At 40.6% G+C, this 15,110-nt stretch overlaps 2 protein-coding genes across 6 annotated transcripts in view; one reads left to right on the top strand and one right to left on the bottom strand.

Moving 5' to 3' along the window:
• Window positions 1–7,605, top strand: part of PHACTR3 (phosphatase and actin regulator 3) — a 295,682-nt gene extending 288,077 nt beyond the window's left edge. For all 5 annotated transcript variants that reach the window (XM_073607543.1, XM_073607548.1, XM_073607547.1 and 2 more), the window contains 4 exons: window positions 2,942–3,003; window positions 4,620–4,760; window positions 5,128–5,204; window positions 7,038–7,605. In XM_073607543.1, the coding sequence (XP_073463644.1) occupies window positions 2,942–3,003; window positions 4,620–4,760; window positions 5,128–5,204; window positions 7,038–7,053 (296 nt within the window). In that variant the 3' untranslated portion in view covers window positions 7,054–7,605. The remainder of the gene's footprint in view (window positions 1–2,941; window positions 3,004–4,619; window positions 4,761–5,127; window positions 5,205–7,037) is intronic.
• Window positions 7,606–11,806: 4,201 nt separating this feature from the next.
• Window positions 11,807–15,110, bottom strand: part of SYCP2 (synaptonemal complex protein 2) — a 162,624-nt gene continuing 159,320 nt past the window's right edge. Inside the window, exons 40-41 of the mRNA XM_073606390.1 lie at window positions 14,361–14,417; window positions 11,807–12,702 (exon numbers count right to left, since the gene is read on the bottom strand). Of these exons, the coding sequence (XP_073462491.1) occupies window positions 12,631–12,702; window positions 14,361–14,417 (129 nt within the window). The 3' untranslated portion in view covers window positions 11,807–12,630. The remainder of the gene's footprint in view (window positions 12,703–14,360; window positions 14,418–15,110) is intronic.

The following is a 15,110-nucleotide window of genomic DNA, read 5'->3' as shown; positions in this document are numbered from 1 at the left end:
CGTAATTGTTGAGGTTGAAGCTAGGCAGTTCTCCCTTTTAGTTGGTACCCATAGATATCAAATTTAGCTTGTACTCAGAATCTGAAAATGATGGAATGTCTGGGGCTGCCTTAAACCTATGCCAAGACCTCTGGCCCATCCAATCTCTAAGAAAGAACCAGTCGTCCAGAATGGATCTTTCCTGACAACTGCAATTGTTTCCCAGTGATTTTTTCACTGCAATGTCTGCACAGGGTATAAGCATTTATGCTTGACTGACACAAGAATGCATGTTTATACCACAATCCTTCTACAGAATTGGCATGCTGAGCATATCTTCACACTGCCAGCTTATGTCTGTGGACACATTTAGGGCTCATTTACACTTTCTTCGAATTCAACACACATTAAGCGCCTACTGCTTCAACATGCTTTTTTTTATGTGTGTTTGATGCTTCTTTACAGCTTCAGTGGTACTTTTTTGAAGGTTTAATGAAGCTCAGTAGATGCCCTGTATGTGTGAATATCTCATACAGTAAAACTTAGAATTGCAAATAACGCGATTTTCGAGCGCTTCGCTGTTTTTTTAAAAAAAAAATCCCGACTCGGTTTGCGAGCATTGTCTCGCAAGACGAGCAGGATTCAAGCCTCTGGATTGTGCAGTACCGCATTTGGCCAGAGGTGCGGGGGCACCGTTGATGCTCGGAGCCGCTCCGAGACACTCTGTTTCCTACATGTCTCCTGTGCCCCCGCACCTCTGGCCACATGCGGTACTGCATAGACAAGCAGTGGCTGTGGAACGAATTATCTGAGTTTCCATTGATTCCTATGGGGAAACTTGCTTTGATAGACAAGTGTTTTGGATTACAAGCATTTTTCTGGAACGGATTATGCTCGTAATCCAAGGTATTACTGTACCTGCAATTTCTCCAAAACAAAGCAAAGCTAAAGCTGAATTAGAACCCCTCAAAAGCTTCAGGTACTTCAAGCAAGCTTTGTCATAGACTTCTATGGAGGCTTTGAAGCACCACTAAAGCGACATGGGGTATACATTTTGAAGCCAAGCAAACGCAAGGTGTAAACAGGACTGTAAAGCTAACCATTTTGTTTGGTGACAGGAGCTCTGACTGACGTTCACAGAAATTTAAAAAAGCGTGTCTGAAGCCATGTTTTGAATCGAGCGTAAACAAGCCCTTAGAGAACTATAGGCTGAACTACGGAGGTTCCTTTTTTACATCGCTATTTTTTAATTACCTGATTTGTCCGAATCTACAAGCATGTAATGTAATCGGTTCAATTCGTGCAGCAATTTGCACCAGAAACCAAAATTACTGAAGGGCTCATTTACACGTGTGTTGTATATTACATGTGTTGCGGTGCCATTCATTGCGTTACAGAAAACGGCCATGTTTGATTTTTGGCATGTCATTGTGCCATGGAAACCCATTCATTGCAATAAGCTACCTTATCACAAAGTGCATTAATGCGTGACATAATGCACTGAAAAAAAAAAATATGGGCCCTAAAACAGAACTACACACTAGGTTTATGGATTACTAATACATATACTGTATTGACATTGTTAAGTAGTGTAAAAAAGAGAGTCAGGGGGTATTAACAGTAACAAGACAGGAATAAGGAAAACATTGGATGACAATGGTCACCTGGCTGATTTCATACTGTCTGGATGTCTGTAGGATTTGAGGGAATTCCCAAAACGCAAATCTGAAACCAGGCTTCCCTCCACATTTTGATACAGACTTTGTAACCGTGACCTGCATCTTTTTTTAGCTGACAGAGCCAAAAATAGCAATCTCGTTTACTACAATCCTACGGCAGATAATGAATTCCACCCACCAGCACTGCAGCAGGAGCTATATTTAGTCTCCGTGCAGAGGCGTTCTGAGAAATTGTAAAGCCACTACAAGAATACGAAGCGTCTCCCAGGGAAAGACCTTGCCACAAAAGACACCTCTCAGTTCAGCAAGAAGACGACCATTACCTATAATCAATAGTACTAGTCATTTACTTCAGCGGCCCGATTTCTTTAGCTGCTGATGTGAGCATCAAAGTAATGTTACCGAGTGTCTGAAAAAAATATTAAAATACGCTCCAGATTACAGTCCATACAGCAATTACTAAAATGCCCCATATATAAAAAAATAAGAGTTTACATTAAAGAAGCACTGAGCATAAGATACACAAGCTACTATGTATCAGTTTGTAAATACCGCATATATAATTACAAAACATTCAAGTTGTTGGATAAAGCAAGAAAAACAAAACAAAATGTGTATGTACAATTAATGGTATCTCTCATTGAAGACCAAGCATGTGATTGACCACAAATGATATTACATTTCATTATTAAAAAGAATACAATTAATTTCAGTCCTTTAGATATATAGCTTGCCATATCCACTGAGGTTTAGTTATCTGATATCGAACGGTTTCAAGATTTTATAAGTAACCATTTTGGCAATTACAAAATTGGTCATTCCACTTTTCAGTTAAAAAGACCAGGTGGACCTCTCAAATGGTACACTCACATTGCCTCATATAACACAACAATCCAAACTCTTGAATATGGCTTATTCAAGGCAGTGAAAAATTAACACTCATTTCACAGGCTGTAGACAGTGCTAGCTGGGTTTGCTCATTACATGGCTACATTGAATGTAGTGAACCTTTTATTATAAAAGTTCTGCAGATCATCTGTTGTCATTGGGATGAACATAAAGTGATCTAATTTGGCTTCTTCACAAGCTGAAAAAAATTACTAACCTTAGAAGCACAGTTATAAGTCTGAAAGTATCTCTGCCAAGATAGTAAGCAGGCAACAGGGCCGGAAATCTACTGTATAAAAAACTGTTGACAGTCCTAAGGTGTCAATGAATGTGCCTTGTTTTAGACACACGTTATAAAGGCTTGACAACTTACACTGTGTTTTCTTCTTTCACAGAGAGGAATGACCAGACAGAACAAGAAGAACGAAGGGAAATCAAGCAGAGGCTGACAAGAAAGGTGAATAACCTTGTCTTCAATCTATAATCACATCGTGAAGAATGAAGTAAAAAAAAAAATCCCATTTTGTTTAGATGACACAATAAATATATACCAAGTACTGTAGATATGGGCTTGCAAGCAAGCACAGTAAGCATAGCAGCTTATCAGGATTCACTTGTCACTGATCCGTGGCTCTTGACTAATTAAACCTTGTTACTGAACTTTACACATCATGGCTTTTGTGCATTACTTTATTATATAAGCCTGCTGGTTTAGGAATGTTCCTGGCAGACATGTAACAGGCCAAGATGAACATTCCCTGCAACCTGATTCAAAGTGAAGAAAACTCATTGCTAAGCACTATATTTCTGGCCCAGTCTTTACCTTCCCATCTTCATTGCCACTATCATCATGGCACCTGCTAACACCACAGGCATCCGAGACAGAAATCTAGGGAGAGGATCCCTATAAGATTTTATTCCATGACTGTTCAATTGTAGGAAAAAATGCTGAAATACTTTATTGCAATGAGGGAGGAAAATTCACAGTGCTGTAATTTCTGCCATTAGGTGCTACCCTGTTTCCCCGAAAATAAGACCTAGCGTGATTGTCGGTGATGGCTGCAATATAAGCCCTACCCCCCAAATAACCCCTACCCTGTTTCCCCGAAAATAAGCCCTACCCTGAAAATAAGACCTACAAGGACTTTAACTAGGGCTTATTTGGGGGGTAGGGCTTATATTGCAGCCATCACCGACAATCACGCTAGGTCTTATTTTCGGGGAAACACGGTATGCTTACCTTAGCCCTGGTACACGTGTATGCAGCTCTGCATGCCATGGCACCCCCCGCATGTTTTCTGTGCTGCTGCAGGAATGCATAAGATTTATACACACCCCCATATATGTGAATGTAGCCTTAGGTGGATGCCCAAATGCAGGGGACAGGGTTGTGACCACTGTCTTTGCAGCTTGATTTGAAAGTTAGACTGAACGTCTGCATAATAGGGTATCACCTCTTGGAGCCTTACACCTTCTGATTTATCTAGCGCAGGTTAAGCAAGTATTTTTTTTTAACCAGTCTCAGTAACCCCAAAATACTGAGATTTATTGGCGATTTTATTATTGTAGTCTCACTGAACGAAATCCTGAAAATGTGACCTGTTGAGGATTTTTGAAGACTAGAGCTGGGAAATACTGAGTTAAACTAGAAGGGGAGAATGATAAGTTGCTATGGTCAGGACAGGCTTGCTTTTTCAGACATTATTCTCCTACATATGCTTTTGTCTGTAAATGGTTACGTAGGAGAGATACAAGGCAGTTTCCACTTTCACCAAATGGAAATTTCCAGAATGGCAGTCTGTAAAATACCCATATCACAGTCGTCTTGTACCATGTCACGCTGATATCCTGCAGCTCACAGGTGTTTCATGCATAGTCATTTACTGCTATTAAGCTGCATAAATATCACTCGCTCAGTGGGATTTAAGCTAAAGTGGGCTAAGAAGCACCGCAAATTTTTAGAACACGCTTTCATGTTTGCTTTATACTTCTTGTTGAAGTGACAGCATCTGACTGTAACTCTGGAATGGAACACTGAACCTGTATAACCAATATTTTATTCCTTTTATGTAGCTCAATCAAAGGCCAACAGTAGACGAACTGCGAGAGAGAAAAATCCTGATACGATTTAGTGATTATGTGGAGGTGGCAAAAGCCCAGGATTACGACAGAAGAGCAGACAAGCCATGGACCAGATTATCTGCAGCAGACAAGGTACAGTCTATGATGTAATATGAATTACACAATGAGACAGATTTATTATGATTGGTACAAAGAAAACTGGAGCAGTTTGTCAAAGTCAACCAATCAAAATTTGTATTTAAATGAACACAAGGAATTTGGTTTCTCTGGCTAATTGCCTCACTTTTGCTCCAGTGAGCCCTCTAGTTGGTTAATGAGTTGGCCCTATGTATGAACAACCTTGGTATGATGCAGAATAATTATGATCTAGTAACTAAGAATGCTGTGTATAAATGAAGAGGCTATTTTTTATTACATTGTCTGTACTAAACCAAAATACAGATGTTTCTTGTTTTTGCTGGACAATCTAGCTAACGATGCATTGTATTTTTATTTCCAGGCTGCTATACGAAAAGAACTTAATGAATATAAAAGCAATGAAATGGAAGTACATGCTTCAAGCAAACATTTGACCAGGTTGGTGTTTGTAATGTATTCTGGCACTGCTGTTGAAGCTGGTTATAGTTAATGATGAGATTTACTCGGAAGGGCTGTGGATAAGAACTCGTGTAATATATTATGTAACTCTGACTGGAAGATAAAAAAGAACCAGGCTGACCTGAAGTTTCCGTATTACTGTGGGTTTTATTTCATCTGCTGTACTGTATATTTATCCTTTCAAATATATTAAAGGGGTAAAAGCCTTGAACACTGTCAGCTAGCACAGCTGACTTTTTAAATATGCTGCCTCCCCCTTTTTGGCATCGTACGGATGCCCTTTACTTAGGACCAACTAACATACCTAATTTGACCGCCACTGGCATTTATGAAAAGTGGCATGATAGTCCCACCTCATTGTGTTTATCAGAATGGGAAGTTCAAGCATATTACAAATGTATCGTATTCTTATACCGTGTGATTAATGTTAGTATTCAACATATGAATGCCATTTTTTTTTCTTATTTCATGTGCCTTCTTCACATTTATATACAGGCCAAGCTGTCCAACTGGTGACAGTGACATAGGTTGGGATAAACTAAAACACAGCCAGGAGTGCTGCAGCAGTTACAGCAACAGTGTTTTGGTTGCAATGGTTTTAAATGGATTTAAACCATAGTTTGTTCCAACCCTTCTAGCTATGACTTTCTCTGGACAGCTTGGTCTGCATTTTCATGAGCACATGTATTTACACAAATTTGCTATTTTTTTTTGACATGGTGTTGGCCTTGGGTTAGTCAGGCATGTAAAAAAACTTTGAGCTGGGAAGTGATAAAAGTTTTAAAAGGTATTAATTGTGCCCAATAAAGTCCTGATTTTGCTGGTTGCTGGAACTCAATATACAATAAAACTCCACTCTACTGCATGCTTTTCTACATATATCAGAACTTTTTTTTTATCCATGGCACCATGCAAAGCTGAAATTTCCTGTTAAGAATAATGTGATACATCAAAGTCTCTATAGAGAAATATGGTTTAAAAAAGCTGACCTTGTCACTGCTCCTCTTTACATCTATTCTGCTGCTGCTCACTTCTTCAGTAAAGCAACATGTTGCAGAAAGTTATGGCATGCGTTAACTTTAGGTAGCCCATTCATTAGGACTGGGTTGTCAACAGACAATGGATGAAAAAATGTACATGACACTTTTTTAAAACGCAGCGCACCATGGCTGCATGGTATAAGAGTTCTAGTTCACTACAGTACGTTTTGGGGTGTCGTTTACAATGGATGGCACTGTAACATGATAACAATGAAGCGGGTGCGTTGCCATGCATTGTAGTAACACACGTCAACACATGCAATTTAGTACATATTGCCAACATAAGTATGAACGGGCCCTTCCAGAAATCCCAATCTCTGGAGGGGCAGGGTTGTTGAGTGTATCGATGTAAATTAGAGCCATGCTAAGCTAGCGATCCTGTCACAAGCAGCAACTTACCAATGACAGGATAACTAAAAAAAAAGCAAAGGGCACACTTACCTGCTTCCACAGAATCACTTCCTCGCAAGATTTTGCAGCAATTTACCCACTTTTGCTAAAGCGCAGCTAGCCCGCGGTATTCCATACACTTCTATGATGTCCCACATTTTTGGTGAAGTTTTAGAAAGCGCACCAAAGATGCAGCATTTTGGGAAGTCTATGGGAAAGTGCAGCTAACCTACATGAAGACTGTGGGTTAGCTGCGCTTTAGGAAAAGTGCAGCGGGGCAGTGTGAAGCCCCTCTTAAATAGGATTAAAAAATTTATTTTTCAAAGTAGTAACAGATTACTTCAAAGCACTTGAATCAAAACTCTTCGTCTTTCCTTTCCAGGTATCACAGACCGTAAAATCTTTCATGCATAGGAAAAACGGTCCTACTTTGCAATTACAAAAATCGCTGAACATGTTCCATGAGGAGCAATGAGGTTCAGTTGAGAAGTTGAGCGCCTGGCGCTCTGAAATTTTCGCAGAGAGTACATTGTGGGTGAGAAGGAGAAACTGTCTGCTACACTTCCTGATGTGGAGTGGAACGGCGATGAGTTCACCGCGCATGTCTGGGGACTGATCAGCCCCAACAGGGGAGAGAAACTAAGCTCAAGGATACACACGCAAAACAAAAGTGGGTGTCGCTGAGAGACACTGGATGGACACTGGATTGACACTGGATTGACGCTGTATATTGCAGCAAGACGCTGTGCATGGCGACATCATAATGGACAACCGCAGCCAGCACATCTATCAGTATTACATTGACATGTCCGCCTCGTCACACTTTCTTTGTAAAGGTCATGCCTCGGCAAAGTATTTTCATGTTTTATATTATGTTTCTTTTTTTAAATGTCTTAAAATGTTACATTTTCCTGGTTACGTTATTCTTATTAAAAAAAAGAAAAATCAAACATTGCTGAAAATGCTGCTCTGAGTCTTGTATGTACTGCGATGGAACAGCAGATTAAAAACAAGTCATGTAAATTACATAGGCCTGCCACACAACACAAGCAGACAGCTTGTTTTCTTGGTTCAACTTTGCAGTTTCTGGTTTCACAGCTTTGCCTCCAGTCTGCTCACTTGACGATAAACTCGTGCCACCATCTTTGTCCAGGCAACAAATAGATAATCTAAGAAGCTATAGTTCTGAATCAGGGAATAAATAGAAGCGTCGTCTTGGTTGTGCAGTGTAATAGAGATGTGTGAAATGCAAGACTGGTTTAACCAAATTTCAATTCCCTTTGAAGGCTGAAGATTTCTCACATACTTTAGTAGTTTATTTAGATGTGTATATACAGACTTCATTCAACATATAGAGCAAAGTACTGGTTAGTCATAGCAACTATGTATTGGTTTGCTATGGCTATGTCACTTTGATTTTTTTTTTTTTCTATCACTGAAAATAAAAGGAAAGCTACCATTTACATTCTAATCACTCATTCAATTGTAGCAAATAAAATGAAAGTCAACTTCTTGCTGTATCCTAAGGCCAATGGTATAATAAGCGTGAGCTGGAATATCGGACCTGGGAGTAACACACTTCTGTATTAATAAATATTCCATATTTTTTTAAATGCTAACAAAATACAATTTTTTAGATCTCTTCTTATGCCAAATGGTCTTTTATAGTCTAATATTGATTAAAAAAGCCTGTACAGTACACTTACCTGCAAGTTTAGAAAAGTTCTCCTGTTGGTGATCCTCAAACAGAATATCATTGTTTGTGTTTACCATAATAGAGGCAGTGAGGGTTGTTATAAATTATATCTAAAGTAAACCTGTGGTTAAAAAAAAAACAAAAACACCAGAAACCAACACATGCACATAGCAGAAAGCACTGCTGATGCACTTAATACTTTCTCTTTTACTATCTGACCCTCCAGAGCTCACAAATTCCATAAGCAATGACCTCCTGAAAGCTGGGACACAGACACCACCTACTCAGTGCCAGCCCTACCGTGAGACCTCGTGGGCCCATGGTCTCGGGCGGCAGTGATAAGTTGTACCTGTAAGTCACCCATGCCGGCTGTCTCCCGATCTGCCTGTGCGACTGCTGTAAAATGTTGCATCCAATGAGTGTGCAGTCCATGGTGCCTGTGAGACAATTTCACACTGAGCCAATATTGATGCTTGCCAGAGCTGCTCAGTGTGTGAAACTGTCATGTAACTGAATGCAGAGAGAGACCAGCTGTCAGAATTCAGCGTTGATGTTGGGGGTGAGCGAGAACCAGCAGCTATCAAACACCAGCCAATGGGATGGAGTCTGGGCGGGCCGCTACGTCTATGTGGCCCTGCTCCCTTTAAGCAGCCTAATCATTTGGCTGATGTTTGATAGCTGCTGGGTCCCGCCCCCCCCCACATCACCTCTGAATTTTGACAGCTGGTCTCTCTCTCTCTGCTGACATTACATGTCAGTTTAACACACAGTTTCACTAAGCGTCAGTATCGGCTCAGTGTGAAATTCCCTCTCCTCTGTCAGTGCCAATCAGTGCCACCTGCCAGTGTCAATCAGTGTTGCCAACCAATGCCACCTATCAGTGTCAATCAGTATTTCCAATCAGTGCCACCTACCAGTGCCAATCAGTACCAGTGCTTCCAATCAGCGCCCATCAGTGCTGCCATATAGTGCCCATCAGTGCCACTAAATGCTGCCGATTAGTGCTGCCTATCAGTGCACTGAGTGCAGGGATGGGGCGATGAACTCTGGAGCCAGGCACATTGTCCATGGGGGGCTGGCCTGGTGGGGCACAACTGAAATCTGTTGATGTTTATTAATTCCACCTGCTAATCTTTAGTATAATAGGTAATCACCACACTACTATTTACAATAAACTACTGGAGGTAAAATTAAAAAAGTGTCTGTAAAAGGCCTGCCGCTAAGCACTGTTATGTGTTCCCACACCACAAAAAAAAAAAAGTGCAGTGCTAACTTACTGATCAATAACTTAACAATAATGGTGGAATCCTCTAATGTATGGAAATCTCAATAGGCTTCAATATTACGACAATACCGGTCACTGATACGCAACTTCACATATAATACACATCAAACTGAAAATAAGACACTGTATAAAATGAAACGTAGCAGGGATGGTGGAAACCCCATTTATAGATATTGGCTATAAAAAAATGTCCTCATCAGTTTAGGCCAATATGTATTCTTCTACATATTTTTGGTTAAAAAAAAAAATCGCAATAAGCGTATATTAATTGGTTTGCGTAAAAGTTATAGCGTCTACAAAATAGGGAATACATTTATGGCATTTTTAATCTGATTTTCTGATAAATTAAATTTTAGTTATCATGATATAAAATAATGAACGTGGGGGCCTTTTGGTGGGCGTGATTTTTTTTGGGGGGGGGGGCAGCATTTCATTCTTGGGCTCAGGCAGCACAATGTCTTGGGCCAGCCCTGCACCAACTGTACATGCAATGTGGCAAAGATGGGGCCTAGTGTGAGTGAGGCCCTCAGCAGTAAAGGATGAGGGGAGGATGTATGCTTATTTTCTGACTGTCAGTGTTCTCTGTTGGTAACAGAGGTGCTTTGGAGGGCAAAGCAATAAATTGGATGGTAAATGTTATCCCCCCAAATTCCTAACATTGTCTATAGTACTGTTTTCTAGATGCAAAGAGTAAGCAGCCCAACAGCAAAAATACCACAAACAGTTACTGACCATGCTTACCAAAGGGTGAGATTGTTAAATATGAGCTGTGTTCAACACTGGGTAACAAAAGCACATACTGTAACCAAGGCACAACTTTTCTTAAATGAGGGGTACAATGAAAATGATCACTTCAATGTTAGCAGCAAAAGCACATTAAAGTGGTTCTAAAGGTACAAGGTTTTTTTTTTCCCATGCATTAATCCCCTTCCACACTGGGGCGGTGTGGGCACCGGCGGTAAAACGGCGCTATTTTTAGTGGCGCTTTACCGTCGTTTTAGCGGCGGAATTCAGCCGCTAGCGGGGAGGTTTTACCCCCCTGCTAGTGGCCGAGAAGGGGTTAAAACCACCGCAAAGCGCTGCTGCAGCAGCGCTATGCTGGCGGTATAGCTGCGCTGCCCCATTGATTTCAATGGGAAGGAGCGGTATACACACCGTTCCTTCACCGCTCCAAAGATGCTGCTAGCAGGACTTTTTTACCATCCTGCCAGCGCATCGCTCCAGTGTGAAAGCCCTTGGGAATTTCACAATGGAGGCACAGCAGCGGCTCTTTCAGGGCGCTTTGCAGGCGCTATTGTTAGCGCTGTGGCGCCTGCAAAGCGCCCCAGTGTGAAAGGGGTCTTAGGGTAAAATACCTTCTATATGCAGGTTCCCCATAGCCCGCCCCCTCCCCCAAATACTTACCTGAGCATAATCTCGATCCAGTGATGTGCATGAGAGCAGCCGCTCTCTCTCCTCATTAGATAGAGAGTTAACAGTGGGAGCCCTGGGCTCCTGCTGCTGTCAATCACATTCAGTGAGGAGACAGCGGGATCAGGGCTGAGCTGTGCTGTGTGTGTCAATGGACATACAGAGCCTCCTTTAGAGAAAGCACACGAGTGACCCCATAGCAGGCAGCATACTATGGGGGCACTTGACGGGGAGAGGAGCCTAAGGTGCCAGCTGGGGACCCCCAGAAGAGGAGGACTGGGGCTGCTCTGTGCAAAATTATTGCACAAAGCACGTAAGTATAACGTGTTAATTTTTTGCATTTAGAATCTCATTAATCAGTTCCTTATTGCAGATACTAATAAAACTCTTGCTCTGCAGGTCTGCCACCACAGTGACCATTTACTCCTATAGTAGTTACAGCTGGCTTGTGCATAAGGGACATATAAGTATCTGTGTTGCCCAAGTTGTACAAGCACCCACTTGCAGCTGTCATTTTAATCCGCTGTTGCCATTGACACTTTACCTTTCCTCTTTCCACCTTTACCTTTTTGTATCACAAATGCTGATGCGTGATTTTTTTCAGATGGCTAAGAACAGTTCATTTGTTTAATAAATACCAGCTATTCATGGTTTGCTTGCTCAGCACAGCAATGCACTACTGTAATGTCCCCTATATTCTCCTACCAATGTATAACAGAAAGAATAGGCATCCTGGGAACATGAAAGTAAATCTTTACTATTTATTACCCCTTACATATCAAACTTCAGACTTTTAAATTTGACTTTTACATTACTTAAATGCAATTAACAAAGCAAAGACATATTTTAACAGGATAAAACAAATGAACAAGTGTACAAAAGTCACAAGTAATGAACAGCTACAAGCTAGGGATCACTATGGTGAAACAGTTCTTGTTTTTCAAGTTAACAAGGCAAAGTATAGTAAACCAGCAATCGGCTTTTGTCTGCCAGAAGTGCCATAGCCTAACTCTAGTCAATTCTGGTTGGAGCAGGGAAGATTAGAACCTTTGTTAGATGTTGTCTGTGACCCAGTTAGGGAGACTCTCGGTTCTGAGGACCACACGGAATGTGGGAATAACCTTCCCTAATGGGACACATAAGATTGAAAGGCTGAAATAGGTTCTAACTGCCTTACTGATCTATCCTATACAAAAGTTTTGGCTATAATTATAATTGGGGCTTATATTTTGCTTGTTCTGGGTTACTGCACTTTGCACAGCAGTACTGCATTTAGTAAAACAAATGTGTAATTTATTTAGCAGGAAAATATATGCTAGTGCACAGCATTGGTAATTCAACTAAATTATTTCTATCATACTTCTGAAGTTATATATAAAAGTCTGAATAACTCAGTCTTTCATAACATTTACATTCTTGTGTTTTTTTGCCCTTTTTCTGCATACATCCTCTAGAAACCACTGGTACAACTCAACAACCTAACCAAAACGAACAAATACCGTTAATTAAACCAGTGAACTAAATCTATCGGCACACACATTCTGTAAGACATAACATGACATGCCTGGCAAAAAGTACTGGAAGCTAAAAGGGACCTGATCCTGCCATAAAGAGGGACTCTAGTCCTCTTCGTACACTGAGAAGATCTTCTTCGTGCTGTTTGAAAAAGAAGGAATTTTGAAAATGTTTCAGAATGTCGAATGTTTTCTACGTAAATCCATATATGTGAACATATTTATTTTTCTGATCCAAGTATTTATTCATGACTACTGTACAATTAAATGTATATATCAATTTCATGAGAGAGCAATTACATACACTCAAACCTAATGTGGAACCCTATTTTTTGGTACTGTAAAGAAAGTTTAAAGTGTAGGTCTTGGCAAAGAAAAAATGCAGCACATGTCTGCAATACATGCACAATTTTCTATGTTTTATCTCTTAAAAAAGGAGCACAGAAAAAAAACTTGATCTGTCCGCAATCCAGCGAGTTTCTAACTTCCTGTCTGAGCTGACAACACAGCTTCTGCTGCATTGAAATCCCAAGCACTTTTGTCAGCCCTGCTTTATTGAAAACCTCCAAATTAAAATACAGAAAAAACACACACTATCCCAGGACAGCCAATAATAGTCATGTTTTACACATCAGTGCTTAATCATCACTCAGTAACGATTAAGCACTGATGTGTGAAACACGTCTACTCTTGGCTGTCCTGGGATAATGTTCTTCCTGTATTTTAACGTGGACATTTTCAATAAAGCAGGTATGATTTTATTCAATTTGGAGTGCCACCATCTTCAAGATTTCTTCATAATGACTATGGCGGCGGACCGGGCTGGCACCCATGCAATTCCCAGCTTATGGGAATATTGTTACGGCAGCTATTCTCAACCAGGGTTCCTCCAGAGTTTGCTAGGGGTTCCTTGAGCTGTGGCTGATTGACTTACGATTTGATGGTGCCTGCATAGTTCCAGGGTCAACACCACTTTGTGAATCCAGTTGCATGAAGCCAAGGACCTTTTAGCTGGCTGTAGGGGTTGCATTCTTTCTACTGACCATCAATGTAATTACTGACCACAAATGAATTGATTTTAGCAACCTGAACATGATTGCAAGGGTTCCTCTGGGGTAAAGAGGTTATGAAAGTCTGTGCTATGAAGTGTTTTGGAGCAGTGCACACTTGGTGTGTTTCTGCTTTGGTCAGTCCTGCCCAGTTCTCTTCTGATGAGCCACAGAACGCTTCCTCCTCTCCATAGCTCTATGACAGGAGTTTCTGTAGTCCACGGAGGAGAATCGGACAGGGCTCATAACAGTGCTTGGGATTTTAGTGCAGAAAAGGCACCGTGCACAGGAAGATAGAAGCGGGCTGGATTTTTAGCAGATAAACTAGTATTTTTGTGTCCTTCTCGTGTATTTACAGAGACAAAACTTGGGGAAAAGTTAATATATTGCAAAGATGTACTGTCGTTTTTTTTCCCCCAGACATACATTTAAACTCCATGCAGACAAGCATTTATCACCTTTTAGTGAGAGATTGGCACACTATTTAGCACAAGCTCACATGGGAATGTAATCTACTTGGTGCCACCTACAGGAAAGACATCATATTAACACTTCATATTCTATTTTCTTTTACTAAACATGGTAAGGAATAAGAGTGGGCGGTTTAAAGAGAGCGTGTCATATTTCTAGAAATACAATAGTTTCTGTTTACATTCACATTTAATCTGTAGGCAGTGACTGTAAGATAGTAAGATATTTTCTCTATATACTGTTATTAAACATAGGAGAAACTGGAACATATGGAAATTACCATTTTTTTGAGAAGCAATTCTTGAACATTCTTCATGTCTTCTTTCATAACATGCATCTATAAATAGAGAAAATATATTCCATGTTCCTCTCAATACATTATTTTTAAGAAATACAACATATCTTCGGTTTCTGCACATTTTGTTTCAGACTGTGTTTAAAAACGTGGCATTGGTATGGTCTTCTTAAGAGGTATTCCACTTAAAGCTCAAAAAGAGGAATATTTCTCCAATGCTTATAATAACCAGCATAGTTGCACCAATTGACTATTTGGATTAGCCTTTAGGCCAGAGGTTCTCAACCATTCTAGTGCCATGACCCCTTGATAAAATTTCCCAAGTTGTGGGGACCCCCAATAGTAAAATTATTTTTGTAGCATAGGTTGTTAGCATCCAAGGCAAGACAAGTAACCCACGGACACTTAGCGCTCCCTGAGTCCCTTCCACTTGTACAGTATTAAAACCCCTTATTGTACATTTTAGGATGTACCACTCTTTCTCTTTGTTCTCCTTTCTTTCCCTTTTATTTTATCTATCCTAATTTTTTGTTTTTTTTTCCCCCCATCCCTCTCTCTAGCCGTCTTTCTTGTGCTTTCTCTTATTCTTTCTCTCCCTTTTTCTTTGTTCCTCCCCCTATTTTCCTCTCCCTTCCATGTATTCTCTATTTTTATTCCTTCTATTACTCCTTGGTGGGAGGGGGTGGGGGAATGGGATGAGTGGCAGTGCTGGCGGGGAGTTGGGATGAGTGGCAG

The sequence above is a fragment of the Aquarana catesbeiana genome, linkage group LG12 (genome assembly GCF_042186555.1).
Source record: "Aquarana catesbeiana isolate 2022-GZ linkage group LG12, ASM4218655v1, whole genome shotgun sequence".
Lineage (NCBI taxonomy): Eukaryota > Metazoa > Chordata > Amphibia > Anura > Ranidae > Aquarana > Aquarana catesbeiana.
Note: the sequence above shows the minus strand (reverse complement) of the source record. Positions and strands in the feature narration are given on the sequence as shown.